We start from the raw sequence: 26301 nt of genomic DNA on the forward strand, positions 1-26301 counted from the left end.
ATGAAACTCATCATAAAAAAATTAAAACAATACAGATGTATATGGAGTAAAAGATGAGAGTTCTCTCCTAAAACCATTCCCCAAAACATTGTTATTAAGTTTGCCATATGTTCTATGCATGTATTATTGTCTTAAATATAGATATATATATGCATGTACATATATATACATATAAACACACATATATACACATATACATACATATATGAAATCAATAGGTAGCTAGATTGTAGTACACACTTTGTTAAGCAATTTGCATTTTTTTCTTTTCTTTTTAAAATTTAATATGTCACGGAGAGCCCTTCTTCTCAAAAGGTACAGGTATATTTTATTCTACATAATATCCCATTCCCTTACTTACACTTAGGTAATAACCATTTTCACTATGAACAATGTTATAATGAAAATATTTGTACATCCTTCTGGTTACATGTGCAAATATGTCTCTAAAGTGGATCCTCAGAAGTGGAAATGCTTGGTCAAAGGGTATTCATATTTAACATTTTAATACATATTTCTAAATTACCATCCAAAAAGGAGGAGCTATACTGAATTGCCCTCCCACCTGCGTAGGAGAGTTACTACCCCAAGCTGGGCTCTCAACACTGCCTGGCTCTCCTTCTCTTTCCTTCCCTAGACTTCTAACTCTCCCTCCTTCTCTGCATAACTTAACTACTCAAAACCTCTTCTGCACCCTCCATCCCCACCCAAACATACCATTCTTGGCAAATATTTCACCTAATATTAGCAGAGAAAATGGAAGTCACCAGAAGAGAACGTTCTTGACTTCCTATCCCCAAACCTACAAAACCTATCCACCTCTTGTCCTCCTTCCCTCCTGTTACAAGGCGGGTGGGTGAGGACAGTCCTTCCTCCCGTGTTTAAGTCCTGGTTGTGCGGTCCTTCCCTTCACAAAGGGCTAACTACCTTCCATCTAAAGGTCTCAGCTTCCACTCCTCAGCCAACTTAAATCTATTTTCTGCCTTCATCGCTCTACTGAAAACCCAAACTCACCTTGGGTCAAATCCACTACACCTTTTCAGGTCCTTATCTTAGGTGACACTATTGCCCACTCTCTTCATAAAGCCACACTCTCCTGCTTTTCCTTCTCTGTCTCCACAGCACTTCATTCTCACTCCTCTAGTCTTCAGGCTCCTCTTGTCCAAAACTTAAAAGTTGGAGTTTGGGGTTTCTGTCCCGAGGCCCTTTGTTCCTTCTCTCTGGGAGATGTCACCCATTCCCCCCTTTCAGCCACTGTCACCCCTCTGTCTTCAACTCTGATCGGTATGTTCAGCCCAGACCGCCGACCTGCCCACATGTGACTTCATCCTTTCCTTTTCGCTCCTCTGAACCTCCACTCCCTCTCTCCACCAAACCCCAGTCCCTCCTCTGGGAAATCTCTTCCAATTCCTTTCTCTTCTAACTCCGGCGCACTTGGCTGCAGTACCTCGCAGACCTGAGGAATGTATTTCTCCTTGAAGTAGTTCCTCAGCCTGGGTCTGGCAAGGCGCAGCGAGGCCATGACCGGAGGCCCTGCTGAAACTCTGCGCTTCCAGCCTGCGCTTCACGCCCCGCGCAGCAGGAGCCGCGCCTGGGTAGGGGCTGGCGCGTCTCGGCGTTGCCCCGGCAACCACGCTGCGTGGAGGGGAGGGGCTAGGCGCTGCGTTGCCGCGAGCGCCCACCCTGGTGCCGAGGACTGCCGGGAGGGAGGTGAATCTCGGGCCGGCCTGGGGGCGGTCCCTGGTGTGTGCTCTTGGGGCGTTCAGTCCTTGCAGCTCTTCACCGAGTCCCGCTCTCCTTCACCCGCGCCCCGCCCAGACTCGAGGAAGCCGCCGGGACGCGTCCGGGCCGACAGGGCGGTTTCCGAGAGGCGGAGCTCAGTCGCCCATTTCCTTTCTCCGTCGGCTAGAACCCGGACGGCGGCAGCACCCTCTGGCTTCGGACCATCCTGCGCCAGGCCCAGCGCTGCGCGTGGCCCCAGCGGCAGCATGGGCGGCGCCCGGGATGTGGGCTGGGTGGCGGCGGGCCTGGTCCTAGCGGCCGGCGCCTGCTACTGCTTCTACAGGCTGACGCGGGGCCGGCGGCGAGGCGTCCCCGGGCTACGGCTGCGCCCCTCGCGGTCTGCAGGTGAGGCCACGGGGTGCCTGGCAGGTGGGCGGGGACGGGGACTGTGGCTTTCCCAGAGTGGGGGGTTGAAGACGCCACAGGTGCTCGTGGCTTTCCAGTGCTGGGAGTAAATAAGGAGCCCAGCCAGGGAGGGAGGCTAATGAGAAGGGCAAAGTCGGGAAGCCCAGGTGCAAAAGACGGGTCTTCCACGTGATTGGGTGAGTGTAGGGTTCAGAGCTGGTTCCCCGCCTCCATTTCTTTGTTCAAAATTCCGGGATGAAAAATTGCCCAGACTTTGTTGTCTGAGTCTGGCGTCACAGCTGAGAACAGTTTCTCAAAAGCGTGTTGATTGCCTCTCAACGTTAAAGCTTGCTCCCGGCCTTTGTGTTACCAGGGGGATTCTGGGGCGATAGATGAAATTCTGCGTGCAGGTAGCCTGGAAGAAGGGACGCCAGAGGGGCAGTTCTGAGGGGAGGTACTTTGAAGTCGCCGTGGTCTATATATATATATATATATATATACACACACACAAAGTATGCGAGAGATCCTGGAGATACAGATATAGCTATGTATATCAAATTAGAACAGTTGTCTGCATGGAGGACACCCTCCTGGCGGACAAGTGCATGGTGAGGTTTCGGTCCAAAAATTGATTGCTGCATTCAGGATTCTAACAACTTGTTGAATGTTCTAGGGGGTATTTCAGGTCATGAAAGCTGTTACAGAAATAATTAAAAATAAAATCTCCTGCCAACCAAGAAATTCCTCTCTACAAATGTAGGAAAGAACTAAATAGCTTTATTAGAGAATAAGCATTAAACCAGGTTGCTACGCCCATCACGGGCAATCTGCTAATGGGATTGCAAAGACAGAATTCTCACCCCTTTATGTATCCAACCAGAGATAACCTATAACCTCTTTCATATTAAGTACATGCCGTCAAGATAAACAGTAATTTGTCCTTAATAGGACTTGACAGAACCATTTGCTACACGTAGTTCATTCTAAATTCACAGATAGTTGGGGTGGTATTTGTGTTAGCTAATAGACGTTATGTAGAAGAAAAATAAGACTTCTCAGTATCTATGATAACCGCGTAGTTACAACACAGAGCCAAGAACCGAGCTCTGACTCACCCAGAGACAAGGAGATGGGGACTCCATCTTCCTTGATGTTTACACTTCAGATGACACCAAAGACGCTAAGAAAGATTTTCTTGGGTTTTAAACCGGCAAGAGGCTTACTTAGCTTTTAAAAAGATGTATATTTATATCAAAGGGACAGACAAAGGATTTACAATTACTAGTTTGCTCAAGGAAATGTTCTCAGAAAAGGGAGTGGGTGAAAGGTTTCTTTCCCTTTTGGCACAAGGGGGAAAAAATTCATTTTAAAACAGATTTGGACTTACCTTTACTTCCAAAGCCTACTTTGTTGTCTTTGTGTCAGAGATATTTTCGTATAAGTAGTCAGGTGACCCGAACTCAGATACCTTCTCACTTACACTTACTCAACATGATGAACACTGACAAAATCTTACTACCCCCCCAAAATCACCAGTATCTTGGCCAGGCAGCTTACAAAATACGTTGCTCACAGCCACTACCTGAAGCTACACTTTTTTCTTTGAAGAAGACTCAAGAAATACCCATTTTGTCAGCATCACCCTTATGTTTTGGAGGGTGATCTATTTTTTTTAAATTGAGATAAACACTGTATTAGTTTTAGGTGTACAACATAATGGTTTGACATTTGTATATATTGCAAAATGATCACCATAGTAAGGTTAGTTGACATCCATCACCACAAGTTTTCTTGTGATGAGAACTTTTAAGGTCTACTGTCTTAGCAACTTTGAAGTATACAATACAGTATTGTTAACTATAGTCACCAAGCTGTACTTTACACTCCTAGTACTCATTGCCCTTATAACTGAAAGTTTGTACCCTTTGACCCAGATCTTCCCATTTCCTTCAGCCCCCAGCCCCTGGCAACCACCATGACACTCTGTTTCTATGAGTTGAGTTTTTTAGATTCCACATAAAAGTGAGATCATTGTGTATTTGTCTTTCATCGTCTGACTTATTTCTCTGGACATCATGCCCTCAGGATCCATCCATGTTGTCACAAATGGCAGGATTTCCTTCTTTTTTATGGCTGAATAACATTCCATTGTATGTATGTGTGAGTGTGAGAGTGTGTGTGTGTGTGTGTGTGTGTGTGTGTGTTATCACGTTTTATTTATACATTCATCCATCGATTGACACTTAGGTTGTTTCCATGTCTTGGCTATTGTAAATAATGCTTCAGTGAACATGGCGGTGCACGTTTCTTTTCAAGGTGGTGATTTTGTGGAATCACGAAGTGGAATTGCTAGATCATGCAGTAGTTCTGTTTTTTTAGAATTTTTTTTAAAATTTTTTTTTGATGTGGACCATTTTTAGTCTTTATTGAATTGTTACAATATTGCTTCTGTTTTATGTTTTGGTTTTTTGGCCACGAGGCCTGTGTGATCTTAGCTCCCTGACCAGGGATTGAACCTGCACCCCCTGCATTGGAAGGTGAAGTCTTAAATCACTAGACTGCCGGGAAGTCCCTGGTAGTTCTATTTTTAATTTTTTGAGGAACCTCCATATTTTCCATAGTGATTGGAAATTTACATCCCCACCAACAGTGCACAAGGGTTCCCTTTTCTCTACATCCTAACCAACACTTGTTATCTATTGTCTTTTTGAGGATAGCCATTCTAACAGGTGTGAGGTGATAGCTAATTGTGGTTTTGGTTTGCATTTCCCTGAAGATAGTGATGTTGAGCCACTTTTCATGTACTTGTTGGCCATTTGAATGTCTTTGGGGAAAGGTCCATTCAGAGCCTCTGCCCATTTTATAATTAGATTGTTTCTTTTTTTTTTTTCCTATTGAGTTGCTTGAGTTTTTTAATATATTTTAGATAGTAACCATTTATCAGATAAATGATTTACAAATACTTTCTCCCATTTCGTGGGTTGCCTTTTTATTTTGTTGATGGCTTACTTTGCTGTACAGAAGATTTTTTCATGTAGTTCCACTTGTTTATTTTGCTTTTGTTGCTTTTGCTTTTGGTCAAATCCAAAAAATCATGTCAAGACCCATGTCAAGGAGCTTACCATCTTTTTTTTTTTTAGGAGTTTTAGGTTTCAGGTCTTTTTTTTAAGAATTTATTATTTATTTATTTATTGGCTGCTTTTGGGTCTTCCTTGCTGCATGTGGGCTTTTCTCTAGTTGCGCCAAGTGGGGGCTACTCTTTGTTGTTGTGTGCGGGCTTCTCACTGCGGTGGCTTCTCGTTGCGGAGCATGGGCTGTAGGCGCAGGGGCTTCAGTAGTTGTGGCCCACGGGCTCTAGAGCGCAGGCTTAGTAGTTGTGGCGCACGGGCTTAGTTGCTCCGCAGCATGTGGGATCTTCCCGGACCAGGGCTCGAACCCGTGTCCCTTGCATTGGTAGTCAGATTCTTGACCACTGAACCACCAGGGAAGCCCCTAGGTTTCAGGTCTTATATTTAAGACTTTAATCCTTTATGAGTTGATTTTTGTGTATTGTGTGAGATAGTGGTTCGGTTTCCTTCTTTTTTGTGTGTGAAATTTATTTTATTTTTTATACAGCAGGTTCTTATTAGTTACCTATTTTATACATATTAGTGTATATATGTCAATCCCAATCTCCCAATTCATCCCACCACCATCCACTGCTTTCCCCCCTTGGTGTCCATACATTTGTTCTCTACATCTCTGTCTTTATTTCTGCCTTGCAGACTGGTTCATCTGTAGAAAAATGGTACAGATGAACTGGTTTGATTCTTTGGCGTGTAGCTGTCCAGTTTTTCCAACACCATTTATTAATGAGACTCTTCTTTCCCTATTGTATAGTCCTGGCTCCTTTGTCATAAATTAATTGATCATGTGTGTGGGTTTATTTCTGGGCTGTCTGTTCTATTCCACTCATCTATGTGTCTTTCTTTGTGCCGATACCATACTGTTTTGATTACTATAATATAGTTTGCAATCAGGAAGCATGTGAGTTTCTGTTGTGGATTTTTGGTTTGCAGTTACCATCCATGAGGTTTTGATATAGCAGTACATATGTATATAAACAAGATAGTTTTGAGTTGCTGGTCTCTTAATCTCAAATACATTTCCAATGTCCTGCATTTCTACTCTCCTCACAGTTGATGGTTTTGATATTTGTGTGTGGATGATTTCCTAACTTTACTGTATGTTTGCCTTTACCAGTGAGCTTTACCCATTCATAATTTTCTTGTTTTTAGTTTTGGGCTTTTCTTTTTCGCCTAGACAAGTTCCTTTAGCATTTGTTGTAAAGCTGGTTTGGTGATGCTGAATTCCCTTAACTTTTGCTTGTCTGTAAACATTTTTGATTTCTCTGTCAAATCCGAACGAGAGCCTTGCTGGGTAGAGTATTCTGTTTTGTTTTCTTTTTTTTAATATTTTATTATTTTGGTTTTTTTGTTTTGTTTTTCTCTCTCACACACACACACACACACACACACACACACACACACAGTATTTTATTTTTACAAGAGATAAATAGACTGACACCAAGCATTGTAAATGGATGACCACAACAAAAGCAACAATGATTGCAATTACCAAACACGAAACACACTCACACTATGTCATAATATTGACATTCACTCCAGTTATCCTCCACTGTAATAGCTCCTTTACTTTGCAGTGAAAATTGATTTGTATATTTTTTGCCTCTGAGTCCTTGTGGGATTTTTTTTTTTTTATTCAAACAGAAGGTCACAAAAATTATAATCATCCTCATCAGTTCACTCAGTCCCATGTAATTAATTTTTTTTCATCTTGATCTTTTGTTAGCACTTTATGAGTTCATCAGTTTTCCATTAGAGTTCTGAAAATGCTTATTCATTCAGTTCAGCAGTATAGTCAGTTACCAGAAACCTGTACTTGTCTTTTCCATGAATTCCTTGAAGATGAAACCCTTTTATAGGAACATATTTGCAAAAGCATCAGAGTACACCCAGAACTGTCTGTAAATGACAGAAGACTTAAAAATGACCACGGTTAAAGATTTGATGAAAGTTCATAATAATGCAATTGACAAGGAAATTTAGTTATTTCTGAGATATACATTTTAAAGTAATAACTAGAATTATGACTTATAATACCAGAACATACAAGATTTTTAGAAATTTCATGTAATGTCTGAAACATTTATATTAACATATTTCCATAAAAATAACCCAAAGAAAGTTTAGTTGTTTTGTTTGTTTTTTTATACTGCAGTTTCTTATTAGTCATCGATTTTATACACATCAGTGTACACATGTCAAACCCAATCGCCCAATTCAGCACACCACCGTCCCCACCCCACCACGGTTTTCCCCCCTTGGTGTCCGCATGTCTGTTCTCTACATCTGTGTCTCAACTTCTGCCCTGAAAACTGGCTCATCCGTACCACTTTTCTAGGTTTCCACATACATGCGTTAATATACGATATTTGTTTTTCTCTTTCTGACTTACTTAACTCTGTATGACACTCGCTAGATCCGTCCACGTCTCAACAAATGACTCAGTTTCATTCCTGTTTCTAGCTGAGTAATATTCCATTGTATATATGTACCACAACTTCTTTATCCATTTGTCTGTCAATGGACATTTAGGTTGCTTCCATGACCTGGCTATTGTAAATAGTGCTGCAGTGAACATTGGAGTGCATGTGTCTTTCTGGATTATGGTTTGCTCTGGGTATATGCCCAGTAGTGGGATTGCTGGATCATATGGTAATTCTATTTTTAGTTTTTTAAGGAACCTCCATACTGTTCTCCATAGTGGCTGTATCAATTTACATTCCCACCAACAGTGCAAGAGGGTTCCATTTTCTCTGCACCCTCTCCAGCATTTGTTGTTTGTAGATTTTCTGATGATGCCCATTCTAACTGGTGTGAGGTGATACCTCATTGTAGGCTTGATTTGCATTTCTCTAATAATTAGTGATGTTGAGCAGCTTTTCATGTGCTTCTTGGCCACCTGTATGTCTTCTTTGGAAAAATGTCTATTTAGGTCTTCTGCCCATTTTTGGATTGGATTGTTTGTTTTTTTGATATTGAGCTGCATGAGCTGTTTATATATTTTGGAGATGAATCCTTTGTCCATTGATTTGTTTGCAAATATTTTCTCCCATTCTGAGGGTTGTCTTTTTGTCTTGTTTATGGTTTCCTTTGCTTTGCAAAAGCTTTGAAGTTTCATTAGGTCCCATTTGTTTATTTTTGTTTTTATTTCCATTACTCTAGGAGGTGGATCAAAAAATATCTTGCTGTGATTTATGTCAAAGAGTGTTCTTCCTATGTTTTCCTCTAAGAGTTTTATAGTGTCTGGTCTTACATTTAGGTCTCGAATCCATTTTGATTTTATTTTTGTGTATGGTGTTAGGGAGTGTTCTAATTTCATTCTTTTACATGTAGCTGTCCAGTTTTCCCAGCACCACTTACTGAAGAGACTGTCTTTTCTCCATTGTATATCTTTGCCTCCTTTGTCATAGATTAGTTGACCATAGGTGCATGGGTTTATCTCTGGGCTTTCTCTACTTTTCCATTTATGTATATTTCTGTTTTTGTGCCAGTACCATATTGTCTTGATTACTGTAGCTTTGTAGTATAGTCTGAAATCAGGGAGTCTGATTCCTCCAGCTCCGTTTTTTTCCCTCAAGACTGCTTTGGCTATTTGGGGTCTTTTGTGTCTCCATACAGATTTTAAGATGATTTTTTTCTAGTTCCATAAAAAATGCCATTGGTAATTTGATAGGGATTGCACTGAATCTGTAGATTGCTTTGGGTAGTATAGTCATTTTCACAATATTGATTCTTCCAATTCAAGGACATGGTATATCTCTCCATCTGTTGGTAACATCTTTAATTTCTTTCATCAGTGTCTTATAGTTTTCTGCATACAGGTCTTTTGTCTCCCTAGGTAGGTTTATTCCTAGGTGTTTTATTCTTTTTGTTGCAGTGGTGAATGGGAGTGTTTCCATAATTTCTCTTTCAGATTTTTCATCATTAGTGTATAGGAATGCAAGAGATTTCTGTGCATTAATTTTGTATCCTGCAACTTTACCAGATTCATTGATTAGCTCTAGTAGTTTTCTGGTGGCATCTTTAGGATTCTCTATGTATAGTATCATATCATCTGCAAACAGTGACAGTTTTACTTCTTCTTTTCCAATTTGTATTCCTTTTATGTCTTTTTCTTCTCTGACTGCCATGGCTAGGACTTCCAAAACTATGTTGAATAATAGTGGTGAGAGTGGACATCCTTGTCTTGTTCCTGATCTTCGAGGAAATGCTTTCAGTTTTTCACCATTGAGAATGATGTTTGTTGTGGATTTGTTGTATATGGCCTTTATTATGTTGAGGTAAGTTCCCTCTATGCCCACTTTCTGGAGAGTTTTTATCATAAATGAGTGTTGAATTTTGTCAAAAGCTTTTTCTGCATCTGTTGAGATGATCATATGGTTTTTATTCTTCAGTTAGTTAATATGGTGTATCACATTGATTGATTTGCGTATATTGAAGAATCCTTGCATCGCTGGGATAAATCCCACTTGATCGTGGTGTATGATTGTTTTAATGTGTTGTTGGATTCTGTTTGCTAGTATTTTGTTGAGGATTTTTGCACCTATATTCACCAGTGATATTGGTCTGTAATTTTCTTTTTTTGTAGTATCTTTGTCTGATTTTGGTATCATGGTGATGTTGGCCTCATAGAATGAGTTTGGGAGTGTTCCTTCTTCTGCGATTTTTTGGAAGAGTTTGAGAAGGATGGGTGTTAGGTCTTCTCTGAATGTTTGATAGAATTCACCGAAGCCATCTGGTCCTGGACTTTTGTTTGTTGGAAGGTTTTAAATCACAGTGTCAATTTCATTACTTGTGATTGGTTTGTTCATATTTTCTATTTCTTCCTGGTTCAGTCTTGGAAGCTTATACCTTTCTAAGAATTTGTTCATTTCTTCCAGGTTGTCCATTTTATTGGCATAGAGTTGCTTGTAGTAGTCTCTTAGGATGCTTTGTATTTCTGCGGTGTCTGTTGTAACTTCTCCTTTTTCATTTTCCTTTTTTGCCTAGAGAAGTTCCTTTAGCATCTGTTGTAACGCTGGTTTGGTGATGCTGAATTCCCTTAACTTTTGCTTGTCTGTAAAGCTTTTTGATTTCTCTGTCAAATCCAAACAAAAGCCTTGCTGGGTAGAGTATTCTTGGATGTAGGTTTTTCCTTTCATCATTTTAAATACATTGTACCACTTCCTTCTGGCCTGCAGAGTTTCTGCCGAAAAATCAGCTGATAACCTTATGGGGATTCCCTTGTATGTTATTTGTTGCTTTTCTCTTACTGCTCTTCATGTTTTCTCTTTGTCTTTAATTTTTGTCAGTTTGTTTAATATGTGTCTCAGCCTGTTCCTCCTTGGATTTATCCTGTATGGGACTCTTTGCGCTTCCTGGACTTGAGTGTTTCCCTTCCCATGTTAGGGAAATTTTCAGTTACTATCTCTTCAAATATTTTCTCAGGTCCTTTCTCTCTTCTCTTTCTGGGACCCCTATAACGTGAATGTTGGTGCCTTTAATGTTGTTCCAGAAGTCTCTTAGACTGTCCTCGTTTCTTTTGTTTTTTCTTTGTCCTGTTCTGCAGCAGTGATTTCCACCAATCTGTCTTCCAGCTCACTTATTCATTCTTTTGCACCATTTATTCTGCTACTGATTCCTTCTAGTGTATTTTTCATTTCAGTTATTGTATTGTTCATCTCTGTTCTTTTTTTTTTTTCTTTTTTTTGCGGTACGCGGGCCTCTCACTGTTGTGGCCTCTCCCGTTGTGGAGCACAGGCTCCGGACGCACAGCTTCAGTGGCCATGGCTTATGGGCCCAGCCGCTCTGCGGCATGTGGGATCTTCCCGGATCAGGGCACAAACCCGTGTCCCCTCCATCGGCAGGTGGATTCTCAACCACTGTGCCACCAGGGAAGCCCCATCTCTGTTCTTTAAATCTTCTAACTCTTTGTTTAACATTTCTTGTATCTTCTTAGTCTGTGTCTCCATTGTTTTTCCGAGATCTTGGATCATCTTTACTATCATTGTTCTGAATTATTTTTCAGGCAGATTGCCTATATCCACTTCAATTAGTTGTTCTTCTGGGGTTTTATCTTGTTCCATCGTCTGGAACATATTTCTCTGCCATCTCATTTTTTTTCTAACCTTTCTGGGTTTGTGGACTCTGTTCTGCAGGCTGCAGGATTGTAGTTCTTCTTGCTTTTGATGTCTGCCTTCCGGTGGGTGAGGTTGGTCCGGGAGCTTGTGCAGGCTTCCTTGTGGGAGGGACTCGTGTCTGCCCACTGGTGAGTGGAGCTGGGTCTTGTCCTTCTGGTGGACAGTGCCATGTCAAGTGGCATGTCTAGAAGTGGCTCTGGGCTCAAGACAACTTTAGGCAGCCTGTCTGCTGATGGGTCAGGCTGTGTTCCCACCCTGTTGGTTGTTTGGCCTGAGGCATCCCAGCACTGGAGTCTGCAGGCTGTTGGTGGGGCCAGGTCTCGGTGCCAAAATGGTGACCTCCAGGAGAGCTCACACTGAGGAGTATTTCCTAGGGGCCTCCGCCACCAGTGACGTTGCCCCTGTATTGGGCCACAGCCAACCCCCACCTCCCCAGGAGTCCCTCTAAGATCCGCAGGTGGGTCTGGTCCAGGCTTCTGTGGACTCACTGCTTTACCCTGGGTCCCAGTGCACATGAAACCTTGTGTGCACCCTCTAAGAGTGGAGTCTCTGTTTCCCCCAGTCCTGTGGAGTCCCGCACTCAAGCCTCACTGACCCTCAAAGCCAAATGCTCTGAAGTCTCCTACTCCCAATTCCAGACCCTCAGGCTGGGGAGCCTCATGTGGGGCTCAGAACTCTTAATTCCTGTGGGAGAACCTCTGTGATATAATTATTTTTCAGTTTGTGGGTCACCCACTTGGCAGGTATGGGATTTGATTATATAACAGAAGCGCTCCTCCTACTGTCTTGTTGTGGCGTCTTCTTTGTTTTTCGGTGCAGAATATCTTTTTTGGTAGGTTCAAGTCTTTTTTTTGTCGACTTGAACAAAAAACATGGTTATTCGGCAGTTAGTTGTGTTTTTGGTGTTTTTGTAAGAGAAGGTGAGCTCAAGTCCTTCTACTCCGCCATCTTGCCTCCCATCACCTCTACAAGAATTGTTAAAATGACTTTAAGTGGAAAGGAAAAAGGCACAACTAGAAACGTGAAAATTACAAAAGGAAAAATGTCATTAGTAAAGGTAAATATACAGTAAAGGTAGTAAATCAACTGCATGCCAAGCTAGTAGGAAGGGTAAAAGACAAAAGTAGTGAAATCGTCTATATCCACAATAAGTAAAGAGATATAGAAAATAAAAAGATGTAAAATATGATGTCAAAAACAGTAGTCGTGGGCATGGGGGGAGTAAAAATGCAGGGTTGTTAAAATGTGTTTGAAATGAAGAGATCAGCAACTTAAAACAATCACATATATACATATGTGTGTGTGTGTGTATGTATATATATATGTATTGCTATATATGAGTCATGGTAACTACAAACCAGAAATCTATAATAGAATCAAGAAGAAGATGTAACAATTTTAAACATATGTGCACCCATCATAGGAGCACGTAAGTACGTAGCAGATATTAAGAGACATAAAGGGAGAAATCGATAGTAACACAATAATAGTTTGGGACTTTAACACACCACTTATATCGGTGGACAGATCATACAGACAGAGAATGAATAAGGAAACAGTGGCTTTAAATGACACATTATACCAGATAGAACTATTAGATACATATAAAACATTCCATCCAAAAGCAGCAGAATACACATTCTTTTCAAGTGCACATGGACCATTTTTCAGGGTAGATCACATGCTAGGCCACAAAAAAAGTCTCAGTAAATTTAAGAAAATTGAAGTTATATCAACCATCTTTTCCAACCACAATAGTATGAGACTAGAAATTACAAGGAAAAAACTGCAAAAAACAAATACTTGGAGGCTAAAACATATACTGTTGAACAACCAGTAGGTCACTGAAGAAATCAAAGAAGAAAGTAAAAAATACTGGAGACAAATGAAAACAGAAACACAAAGATCCAGAATCTATGGGATGCAGGAAAAGCAGTTTTTTTTGTTGTTTTATTTATTATTATTTTTTTTGTGGTACGCGGGCCTCTCACTGTTGTGGCCTCTCCCGTTGTGGAGCACAGGCTCCAGACACGCAGGCTCAGTGGCCATGGCTCACAGGCCTAGCCGCTCTGCGGCATGTGGGATCTTCCCAGACCGGGGCACGAACCCATGTCCCCTGCATCAGCAGGCGGACTCTCAACCACTACGCCACCAGGGAAGCCCAGGAAAAGCAGTTTTAAGAGGGCATTTTATGCGATACAGGCCAGCCTCAGGAAACAAGAAAATTCTCAATTAACCTAACCTTACACTTAAAGGAACTAGAAAAAGAAGACCAAACAAAAACCCAAACTTAGCAGAAGGAAAGAAATTATAAAGATCAGAGCAGAAATAAATGAAATAGACTCATAAAAAAAATAGAAAATATCAGTGAAACTGAGAGCTAGTTCTTTGGTAAGATAAAATTGATAAACCTTTAACCAGACTCATAAAAACAAAAAGAGAGGGCCCAAATCAATAAAATCAGAAATGAAAAAGAGGTTAGGACCAACACCACAGAAATAGAAAGGATTATAAAATACTATTATGAATAACTATATGCCAATAAAATGGAAAACCTAGAAGAAATGGACAAATTCCTAGAAATGTACAATCTCCCAAGACTGAACCAGTAAGAAATAGGAAACATGAACAGACCAATTACCAGTAATGAAATTGAATAGTTTTTAAAACTCCCAACAAACAAAAGTCCAGGACCAGATGTCTTCACACGTAAATTCTACCAAACATTTAGAGAAGTGTTAACACGTGTCCTTCTCAAACTATTCCAAAAAGTTGCAGAGGAAGGAATGCTTCTGAACTCATTCTATGAGGCCAGCATCACCCTGATGCCAAAACAAGACAAAGATATCACACAGAAAAGAAAATTGCAGGCCAATATCATTGAACATAGATACAAAAGTCCTCAACAAAATATTAGCAAACTGAATTTAACAGTACAATAAAAAGATCATACACCATGATCAATTGGGATTAATTCCAAGGATGCAAGAATGGTTCAGTGTTGGCAAATGAATCAGTGTGATACACCACATTAATGAATTGTAGAATAAAAATCATATGATCATCTGAACTGATGCAAAAATGTTTTGACAAATTCAGCATCCTTTTTTTTTTTTTTTAACAAAACCCTCAACCAAGTTGGTATAGATGGAACATACCTCAACATAATAAAGGCCGTATATGAGAAGCCCATAGCTAACATGATATTCAGTGGTAAAAAGCATTTTCCTCTAAGATCAGGAACAAGATAAAGATGCCCACTCTTGCCACTTTTATTCAACATAGTATTGGACGTCCTAGCCACAGCAATCAGACAAGAAAAAGAAATAAAAGGAATCCAAATTTGAAAGGAAAAAGTAGGACTGTCACTATTTGCAAATGACATGATACTATACATAGAAAATCTCAAAGACACCACCAAAAAGCTCATCAATGAATTTGGAAAAGTTGCAAGATGCAAAATTACTATACAGAAATCGGTTGCATATCTATACACTAACAACGAACTATTGTAAAGAGAAATTAAGGAAACAGTCCCATTTTCCATCACATCAAAAAGCATAAAATACCTAAGTATAAATCTGCGTAAGGAATTAGAAGACCTATACCTAGAAAACTTTAAGACACTGATGAAAGAAATTGAAGATGATGCAAATAGATGGAAAGATATATATGTTGTGCATTGATTGGAAGAATTCATATTGTTAAAATGACCATATTCTCCAAGGCAATCTACAGATTCAATGCAATCCCTATCAAAATACCAATGGCATTTTTTCAAAAACTAGAACAAATAACTTAAAAATATTTATGGAAACACAAAACACCCCAAATAGCCAAAACCATCTTGAGAAAGAAGAATAAAGCTGGAGGAATCAGGCTCCTGGACTTCAGACTATACTGCAAAGCTACATTTATCAAAACAGTATGGTACTGGAACAGAAACAGACACATAGATCAATGGAACAGAATAGATAGTTCAGAAATAAAGCAAGAACTTATGGTCAATTAATCTAGAACAAAGGAGGCAAGAATATACAATGGGGAAAAGCTAGTCTTTTTAATCAGTGGTGCTTAGAAAACTGGACAGCTACATTTAAAAGCATGAAATTAGAACATTTTCTCATACCATATGCAAAAATAAACTCAAAATGGAACAAAGACCTACATGTAAGACTGGAAAGTATAAAACTACTGGAAGAAAACATAGGCAGAACACTCTTTGACATAAATCGTAGCAATATTTTTTTGAACCTGTCTCGTAAGGCAAAGGAAACAAAAGTAAAAATAAGCAAATAGGACCTAATTAAACTGAAAAGCTTTTGCACAACAAAGGAATCCATTTGCAAAACAAAAACACAACTTACTGAATGGGTGAAAATATTTGCAAATGATGCAACCAACAAGGGGTTACTTAATATCCAAAATATATAAACACCTTATACAACTCAATACCAAAAAAAGAACCTGGTTAGAAAATGGGCAGAAGACCTGAACAGATATTTTTCCTAAGAAGACATGTAGATGGGCAACAGGGACATGAAAAGATGCTCATCATTGCTAATGATCAGAGAAATGCCAATCAAAGCCACAGTGAGATATCACCTCACACCTGTCAGAATGCTGTCATCAAAAAGACCACAAATAACAAGTGTTGGTGAGGATGTGGAGGAAAGGGAATCATTATACACTGTTAGTGGGAATGTAAATTGGTGCAGCCACTGTGGAAAACAGTATGGACATTCCTCATAAAACTAAAAATGGGACTACCACATGATCCAGCAATTCCACTCTTGGGTATATATCCAAAGACATAAAAATGCTTTAAGGTAGGCATTATTAACTCCCATGTAATAGATGAAGAAACTGAGTCTTGGAGAGGTTAAGTCTCTCAGCTGGTAAATAGCTTAGCTGGAATTTGAACCAGACTTAACCTTGGCTTACTTTTAACTTTTAACTTACTTTTACTTTTAACCACATTGCACTTCCTTCAAGTGAAAAATCTATGATTTAACACTTTTCCCTGTAAATTTTTATTTGGCTATTTATAAATAATTTATGTATCTATGAAACTTTTTAATGACTTTGTGGGAAAATGTATAAGGAAGTTATAGGATTTTGAAATGTTTTGGAAGTATGAATGAGTTAAATTTATCCTATTTCTGTCATGTGTATATGTATAAAATTACACAACTTTAGGGCTGTACAGGAACTTTGGGAACCAGTTATAGTGTTTGACCAACCTTATTTTACATGTGAGAAGACTGAGACCCAAAAGAGGTTAAGTGGTTGTCTGCAGCTTTGTATTTTCATTTCTCTGGTCTCTGCTACTAACTCCTTTGTGACATTAGGCAAATCCTTAAATGATCCTGGTCTCAGTTTCTTTGTGTGTAAAATAAGAGGTTTGGACGAACCCCCCCAAAATCTTTCCATTCTAAAAATCTGTTTTTGTCATTGTTTCACTTACCTTTTCAAGTATTCTTTGGGTGAAATTCTTTTATAAGGTGTTAATGAGGCAGGTAGTGGATTCAGGCGTAAAAGCATGGTACAGAGGTTCTGATTATAAGACATGGGAGTGAGAATCTGCTGGCTTTTTGGCTTTTAGATTTTCCTAATAATTGATTTCTTGTTTGGCTTCTTCAGGACATCATATCACTTATTGGCTCCCATAATCTAAACTTGTCTGTTTACCTCATATTTGTCTGTGTTTCCTCTTTAAGCAATATACTCAATTATTTTAATAAAGGGATACATGTTTACTGTAAAAAAATCAGGAAGTACTCATGAGCACAGGGGTAGAAAATAAGTCATTCATAATCCCAGCATCCAAAGATAACTTTTAATAATTTGAGAGACATTTTTAAAAACAAAAAGCACAGCTGTGACATCATACAGCACCTCTTGTTATAAACTGCGCCCTCAGCCCCACCCTGAGCAATGTACTGTGGACACTTGCACTGTCTGACCTATTCTCATAGTTTAATTTGGAGAGAATCATGTTCTATATTTATAACACAATTATAGCATTATACAAATGGTTTCTGTTTTTCCTGTGGTGATTTCTATAAAGAGGATTTTTTTTTAAAGGTTAGAGCTATAAATTTTAAATGTTCCTGAGCAGATCCAGCATTTGACTACTTGACCTATTCCTCAGAAGAACAGCTTTTGTCATCACCCCCAGGTGGACTGCTGTTCTTGCGTCTCGGTCATCATGCCTTGCTCATATAAACCAAACAAAAGCGCCCCACGAGCAGCATGATTGGGCCACTCCCATAGCTTTTGCTCCAGCCTGAGGCACTCTTAAAACTGTGATCAGAACAGTTCTCCCTAATGCAAATTCTGTTTCTTAATAATCTATGTCTGTAGGGAAGTGCTCCACTGGGTGGGTGTACTTGATTTTTACAAAGAAGAAACAGAAAATGCTGTTGGCATGCAGTGCCTTACTAAAAGAGAAATGCTGTTGGCATGCAGTGCCTTACTAAAAGAGAAATGCTGTTGGCATGCAGTGCCTTACTAAAAGAGAAAAGTAACCACTGGCTAATTTCTTAACGTTTATAAGCCTCAGTATTCTCTCTGTAAACTGAGAATTATAATAGTATCCTCTGCCAAGGGTCACTTGAAGATTAAATGAGATAAGGCATTTGAAGTGCTTAAAACTGTGCCTGGCATCAGAATATGCATTCAGTATTGTTCGTAAAAAAAATTTGTCTCATATTGATTTTAAATGAACTTTAATAACTTTATTCTTATGCAGAAGACTTAACCAATGGCTCATATGATGATATCCTAAATGCTGAACAACTTCAGAAACTCCTTTACCTGCTTGAGTCTACTGAGGATCCTGTCATTATCGAAAGAGCTTTGGTCACTCTGGGTAACAATGCAGCCTTTTCAGTCAACCAAGTGAGTACCCTAGTCTCTGCAAACACATTCCTCCTATTCTCACACACCAGCACCAATTGTGACCGTGATAAGTTACTTAACCTCTCAGAGCCTCGATTTTTTCATCTATATAGTATGGCTATGGATACCTACAGAATAACGTTTGTTTACTTCTGAAAAGCACAGCCTAATAGTAATACGAGTAGTAATAGGATTCTAGATCAAGATCCTTATGAAGTTGGTCACTGGCATCACATTTGTAATAAGTGTATCTAATCAACACTTAGCATTGCGTGGCCTTTTTAATTATTTAAAGTTCAGCAGTGCTGCAGTAGAGCAACAAAAGCATCTGACATTTAAGTACATGTTTTACATTGTACACAGGGCTTATGAGGATGGTTCTGATGCAGGTGCTCCCTAGACCACACGCTGACAACCACGGACCAATGTAAATGGCCTCTGCTTCCTCCCCCCACTACCCATGGAGAAAAGTAAAACAGTTTTTGTCATTATTTTCAGCTAATGCCCTTTCTTAACATTGTCATGCATGCACAGTTTTGAATTTATACTTCATTTTAGTCCGTATTTATCCATCATGTCAAGGTTTACTCTAAAGCTCTAGCGATTTATAGGGAGATACAAGGAATATTTGTCTGTTACTCACATTTCAGTTGTAAATGACAGAACCCAACTTAAATTATTTCAAACCAAAAAGGGAAAATATTGAGCTCAGTTAACTTGGACATCCAAGGGTATCATTGGTTTCAGGCACAAGTGTGAATATAGTTCAGGGTTACAGAAAAAATTATCAGACCTTCTCTTTCTCTGTCTTTTGGCTGCTTATCCCTGCTTCTTTTTGTGTTTTGATCTCTGTCTCTCTGGCCACAAAGAGGTTTTCTTCACAGGGATGGAAAGAAAGCCACTGGCCTCTCAAGCCTTCATCATTGTAGCTTATGATCTGAAAGGTGGAGTTGCTCTGCTAGGATAAGTGCCAACCCTTTGGATTGATTGTTGGGCCAAAGCACCCTGGACCATGATTACCAAGGCCTGGCTCACATGTGCATCCTGCAGCCAAAAGCAACAGGGATGGGTGTGAACACAATTGACCAGCAGTCCCACCAGGGACTATATAGGATAGAGGAGGTGTTGTGTCTGCCCCAATAGAAAGAGGGGTGCCAGGCGGACGGAAACAACAGATGGTGACTAGCTTATTAGCATGCCTGTATTGGGGTTATTTCCGATGCCATAGTTTTATATTCCTCTGAAACAAACTGTAGTCAGAGTGAGGGGGTCAGAAGCCACTGGTGAACAAGTACTTTCTTCAGTATGGGAGTTGGTGTCCCTCGTCATCAATTATAATGCCTTCATCTGCTTTAACAGTACAGTTTTTTTTGTTTGTTTTTTAAAAAGGGCTGTTTTCTAGTAACCACACGTTCTTTGAAAGAACCTGGAATTGCAGAGGGAAAACTTCTTTATCTCTTTTTCTGATAGAATGGCATGTTTTGGCCTGACAGGAGTCATTTTCAGCTTATTTTTCTTGTGAGGAATGAAAGTTTATGTCTCTTTCAACGTTGGGACAAAGGCACATAGTATTTAGTGTTGCAGTTGATTGTGAGAAATCTCCAGATTACTTTTCCTCTGAAAATTTGGGCACCATTTCCAAACTGTGTGGAACTTTAATACTTCAAGATGTTAATAAGTTTTCTTCCTCTCCCCCAACTGAAAAATGATCTTCTTTATGGATAAAGTTTATAGAAGTACTATATTCAATACTCCCCTCTCGGAGATTCCAATGCACACGAACATAGGATTGCGTCAAAATAAAGAGACGTGTTTAGTCTTGTTATACCCAGAGTTTCTCAAAGTTACTTATCCATGAAAGCTCCCTTTTTTTTAATGGAGCATCTACTAAAATCTTGAGGGATTAGTGTTCCAAAGTATTCATCTTAGCAAAACAATACTGTAGTGTTCTAAATCTTAATGCATTTCCAAATTGGCCTGTAATAGAGATATAACTTATTTCAAAGTAAAATAATTTTGTTTGTAAATTGCTTTGAGATCATTATAGTAGCTCTTGTAGTAGATATAAATCTTCATTGTATATCTCCATGCTATAGTTTAAATATTACATATATTAATAATTTATTTTCAATTGGTTTTTTTACCTATAAAATTATGGGTAGTAAACTTTTTTAAAAAATAGGAATTAGAGGTTGTATATGGGAACAGTATTTCCAAAGAGTCATTAGTTTTTATTTGTATTTGTAGATGCAAAGAATATAATGAAGGGGGGTGCATTTTGAAGTCATGGTCCTGTTTTTTCCTTCTTAGGTCACGATTCGTGAATTGGGTGGTATTCCAATCATTGGAAGCAAAATCAATAATCCCAACCAGAGTATTAAAGAGAAAGCTTTAAATGCACTGAATAACCTGAGTGTGAATGTTGAAAATCAAATAAAGATAAAGGTGAGTTATCTGAAATCACAAAAGGTAAGGATTTCTGTAAATGAAAGAGAAAAATAACAAAAAGGTAAGTAATGAAATTTTAGTAGGCCATACTTTATAACTTTATAGCCAAGAATTATTTTTATTTTTTTCCAGCTTTATTGAGATATAATTGACATAAATATTGTATAAGTTTAAGGTATACGACATGATGATTTGATACACATATATATTGCAAAATGATGACTGCTACTGTATAGCACTGGCAAACACTTCCATCACCTCATAATTACCTGTGCATGCATGTGTGTGTGTGGTGAGAACATTTGAGACCTACTCTCTTAGCAACGTGCAAGTATACAATATAGTATTGTTAACTATAGTCACCTTGCCGTACATTTGACTCCACAACTTATTCACCTGATAACTTTGTTTGTCTGCTTTGATCATATCTCCCCATTTCCTTCACCTGAACATTCTCCTCTCTGTTTCTGTGAGTTTGGCTTTTTCAGATCCCACATGTAAATAAGATCATTCATTGTTTGTCTTCTCTGTCAGACTTATTTCACTTAACGTAATGCCCTCAAGGTCCGTCCATTTTTCACAAATAGCAGGATTTCCTTTTTTATAGTGAATAGTATTCCATTGTATATACACACATTTCCTTTATCCATTTGTCCATTGATTGACACTTAGGTTATTTCTATGTCTTGGCTATTGTGACTAACACTGCAGTGAACATGGGGGTGCAGATGTCGCTTTGAGATAGTGATTTTGTTTTCTTTGGATATATACCCAGAAGTGGGATTACTGGATCATATGGTAGTTCTGTTTTTAATTTTTTGAAGAATATCCATACTGGTTTCCATAGTGGCTGCACCAACCACCAACAGTACACAAGGGTTCCTTTTTCTCCACATCTTTGCCAGCACTTGTTACTTCTTGTCTTTTTGATAACCACTCTACTAGGTGTGAGGTGATATCTCACGGTGGTTTTGATTTGCATTTCCCTGATGATTAGTGACGTTGAACATCTTTTCGTGAACCTATTGACCATTTGTATGTGTTTGGAAACATGTCTGTTCAGGCCCTCTGCTCATTTTTATGGAGACTAAGTCAGAGGAAGGAGGGACCTGAACCAGCCAATAAGAAGTGCAGTGGACTTCTGAATTGGGGGTTCAGTTTAATCCAAGTGTGGTAAAGGAACCAGGCCAAAGTCAGATAACATCAGCAGGAAGACAAAATAAATGAGGAAATTATGTTAATTCAACATTTATTGAGCTCCTGCTCTGTGTTAACAGAGTTTAGAAATGAACATGATTAGCTCTTGTTTTAAGAAAGCTAGAAGGAGGGATGAGGCAAGTCCACAAATAGTTGTAATTCAAGGCAGAACATGATGAAATACTTTAAGGAAAAATACAAGTAAAATATCATTGAATACACAGAAAGGAGAGATTTCATTCAGAAGTTTCTGTAAAAGGTAGAGCCCAAGATGGCTCTTAAGACTGTCTAAGCTTTCTACGGGCAGAGTTGGGGAAGGAGGGAATCACAAGAGAAAGGAACAAGGTGAGGTGGGCACGGCTCCAGGAATAACTGAGCTGGCCCATTTGGTAATCTTGTTGCTAGAACTGAAATGGAGAAAAGATTCAGAGCTAATAAGGATGTAAATGCGCAGCACATTTTAGGAAATGCTTTGAAAAACATGAGCATCCTGTGAAAATACATGATTTATAATGATTCTAAGGAAATGCCATTTTTTAAAAGGATGGATGTATAATGAAATGGTGACCCAGGACAGCCAGATTGATTTGTAAATATCATTTAGATCTTGAAACCAGATTAAAATTGTAATCTCTCTTTGCTTTACTGCCATTAGGTAACATGAATACATTTGGATATTTTTAAAAGTTAATACTGGCTTATGGGACAGTTGGTAATTCCTTAGCATTTTATATTAGGGAATTTTTCTTACCAATTAGAATGTTTGGTGGAGTTCAGACTTAGGTGAATACCAATTATTTGTGAGACATAATTTTTCCAAGCTGGAGAGATCATGGCCAAACATAGAAAATAGAGTTTCAGAAAAATTTCCATCACCCTGGGTTTAGTTTAGATCTGTCATGTGTGAAATAGGAGTACTACTGGCATTGCATTACTTTTTGCCAGTGGCGGTTTACAATATTATGAAGGAGTAGTTCATATACATATACCTCGGTAAATAAGAACCTTGGGCCAAATAGAGTTTGCCTCTGCTTTTTTTTTTTTAATTAATTAATTTATTTATTTTTGGCTGTGTTGGGTCTTAGTTGCTGTGCGCAGGCTTTTCTCTAGTTGCTGTGAGCGGGGGCTACACTTCGTTGCGGTGCGCGGGCTTCTCATTGTCGAGGCTTCTCTTGTTGCGGAGCACGGGCTCTAGGTGCGCGGGCTTCGATAGTTGTGGCACGTGGGCTCAGTAGTTGTGGTGCGTGGGCTCTAGAGCGCAGACTCAGTAGTTGTGGCGCACAGGCTTAGTTGCTCCGCAGCATGTGGGATCTTCCTGGACCAGGGCTTGAACCCGTGTCCCTTGCATTGGCAGGCGGATTCTTAACCACTGCACCACCAGGGAAGCCTTCTGCTTACTTTTGAAGGAAAGAACTCTAAAGAAAAGTTCTATTTGACTTTGTGTCTCCCCCATTCTTTACTTCTAACATGATATCACCCCTAGATCCTACTGTTCAGGTACTTAACCATGGTACAAAATGGCCCTACAGGTCTTCTTCCTCATCCAAGTGTGCCCAGACACAGAAAGGCAGACTGGGTTGGGAGGCCCCCCACTGGTGTTGGGAGCATAGTCTCTGGGGTTGGACACTGCTCCACCAGCTCGTTACATTGGGCAGGGGGTCCAAGCTCCTGGAAGAGTTTAAAGTCCTTGTCAGTAAAATGGCCATAATAACACTGCCTCATTAGAGTTGTCTCAGGGCTGAAGTGAGGTATATCTGTAAAATGCTCCGTGCCTCCCATTAACAAGGGCAGCTTAAAAAAAAAAAAGTCACCCAAGTTTGAGGGCTGGATACAAATACCATCTTTCCTAAGGAGCAAGTCTCATCCTGAACAATCACCCTGTTCTGCTGTGCAGAAAAGTTACGGTTCAATAGAAAAATTGTGGAGATCCTAAGACGCTCACTTTTTTCCCCGCCTTCAGGTGTACGTCAGTCAAGTCTGTGAGGATGTCTTCTCCGGCCCCCTGAACTCCGCTGTGCAGCTGGCCGGACTGAGGTTGTTAACAAACATGACAGTGACCAATGACCACCAGCACATGCTTAGCAGTTACATTACAGACCTGTTCCACTTGTTGCTCACGGGAAATGGAAGCACCAAGGTATGAAGGAAGTGGTTGGTCATTACTTGCAGTACAAACAGCTATTGCATCCAGTTTATTAAGATTGGAATTCAGTTTACAAGTCACCCGTCTTAAGTTGATACTCCTCAAAAAAGAAAGTTCAAAGTTTACTAAAAACCCTTACATGGGCGCAAGAAAGTATATTATTTTTATACCCTAATATTGAATTTCAAAGTTAACTTGTGAAAATAATCTGTTGTTTCACTTATCAATAGATGGGTATTCATTTGGTTTTCTGAAAATCAGTTTACCTTTTACTGAAGTGAAATAGCTAGCTTCACCCGCACCAGATACAGGACCATTGTGATTCAAAGAAGTCTTTGAGTGACAGTGCTGGGTAATTGAGTTTTTTGCTTACCTCAGGGTTAACAGAACTTTTTTTTTGATTCGACCATTGTTGAATCAAATGGTTCAACAAATCAGATTTGTTTGATGTTACAAATTTGTTTGATGTTACAAATTTGTTTGATGTTACAAATCAAATTTTACAAATTTGATTTGTAAAATCAAATCAAGATTTTACATTGTTGTAAAATCTTTCCGAAACTGATACTTTTAAGTTTCAGTAATGCATGTCTCAGTGCTCCACTTTGACCTGTTATGTATCAATAGATGTAGGAGGCAACAGAGTTGGAGCTGAATTAACTGGGACACCCTGTGAAAACTGCTTGAGTAAACCCCTCATATTGGTGTGCATTCTTACCAAGCACCACTTTTCAAGAAATACCATAAAAACAGAAGGTAGAGTACCCAAAGGCTCTAATTAGTTGAGTCAGTTGTTCATCAGTGTTTTACTGTATTGGTCTGTGTTCTCTGGCAGAGTTGAAAAAAATGCATGAGCATTTTAGAAGGACTAAATGTGAAGCCAAACTCCAGATAATCAAGTTCACTGAAGTTACTTCTGAGGTTATCAAATTGTGATTACAGCAGAGCCTTACTATAGTCCTTTTAAAATTTGTTCTGAGATGTTTTTATATGGGTTTTCCACATTTCAGGTAGCCAGACTTACTTAGATCTGGTCCAAGATGTACCCGAAGGCATTCAAAATTAAACGTAATAATCGTATTAGCAATATTTTAGGAATAATGCTCCATCCATAGGCAATTTCCCAATGCACACACCCGTCAACACCCCTCTCTCCAGGGGAGCAAGGTAACTTCCAGCCCTTGACCCCATAGAAACTGCACTTTCTCTACTGCATGGCATTGGAGCTGTTGGAAACTCTTCTGTTTCTCTCTGCAGCTACTTTGCCCAAAAGCTCAGAGGCACGTGGTGTTCAGAGCCAAGTACCTCTGGCCTTGGGGCTGTATATATCTGTCTCAGAGATGGTTTATATTTTATGACATTTTGAAAGTGACTCACACCACAATACTACGTTCATTTTTGGTTTGTTTTGTTTTTCCACTACATTGCCTAGCAGGTATTTCTGGGATAGAAAATTTGCTTTTTTCGTCTGTCTGGGAGGCTAACCACCAGTTGTTTCTCCATTAAACAATGACTTTAGGGACTTTCCTGGCAGTCCAGTGGTTAAGACTTCGCCTTCCAATGCAGGGGGTGCGGGTTCGATCCCTGGTCGGGGCCGCTTGGCCAAAACTCCAAAACATAAAACAGAAGCAATATTGTAACAAATTCAATAAAGACTTAAAAAATGGTCCACCTCAAAAAAGTCTTTTAAAAAAAATGAGTTTAAAGTTGCAACTTGCAAATGAACTTTTGGATAATGATCCATTTGTAAGTGGAAAAATGTATCCATTTTAGATATTTTCTTAGTAAAAAACCACCAACATGAATTTTTTAAATCTTTATTTTTAATAAGTGATCTCACTCTACTATAATAACCTCTTGTGTTCAACACTGATTCATAACTAAATACGAATAGTAGAAGGTGAATTTAAATAAACCTTGTGTTTGCTACATCTGCCATGAGAACAAAAGTAATGGCTTAAAAGAAATGTCCTAGAGCCACCACAAGATGGCGTATGTGACACAAGAAAAAGTTACGGTTCAGTAGGACAGACCGTGGTTTCAAAACAAAATACCGTATACATGTTTAATCTGTAGTTGTACTCTAACTTTATATATATTTTTTCTCACCTTTAACACACGAGACGTAAACCCAGGTCACGAGTCTAAAAGCGGGCGGCTGATTTCTATCTTTCTATCTTTATACTTTTTATTTTATATTGGAGTATTGTTGATTTACAATGTTGTGTTAGTTTCAGGT

General features: G+C 39.3%; 2 protein-coding genes across 2 annotated transcripts in view; one reads left to right on the top strand and one right to left on the bottom strand.

The window, feature by feature from the left end:
• FBXL13 (F-box and leucine rich repeat protein 13) overlaps positions 1-1522 on the bottom strand; it is a gene marked incomplete at both ends in the record, with an annotated part of 180714 nt that extends 179192 nt beyond the window's left edge. The window contains 1 exon segment of the mRNA XM_082661714.1: positions 1448-1522. Coding sequence (XP_082517840.1) covers positions 1448-1522 — 75 coding nt within the window.
• A 251-nt stretch (positions 1523-1773) lies between these two features.
• Positions 1774-26301, top strand: part of ARMC10 (armadillo repeat containing 10) — a 30303-nt gene continuing 5775 nt past the window's right edge. The window contains exons 1-4 of the mRNA XM_082662366.1: positions 1774-2127; positions 18126-18274; positions 20585-20719; positions 23880-24056. Of these exons, the coding sequence (XP_082518492.1) occupies positions 1989-2127; positions 18126-18274; positions 20585-20719; positions 23880-24056 (600 nt within the window). The 5' untranslated portion in view covers positions 1774-1988. The remainder of the gene's footprint in view (positions 2128-18125; positions 18275-20584; positions 20720-23879; positions 24057-26301) is intronic.

Source organism: Grampus griseus (assembly GCF_964374135.1).
Source record: "Grampus griseus genome assembly, chromosome: 9".
Classification (NCBI taxonomy): domain Eukaryota; kingdom Metazoa; phylum Chordata; class Mammalia; order Artiodactyla; family Delphinidae; genus Grampus; species Grampus griseus.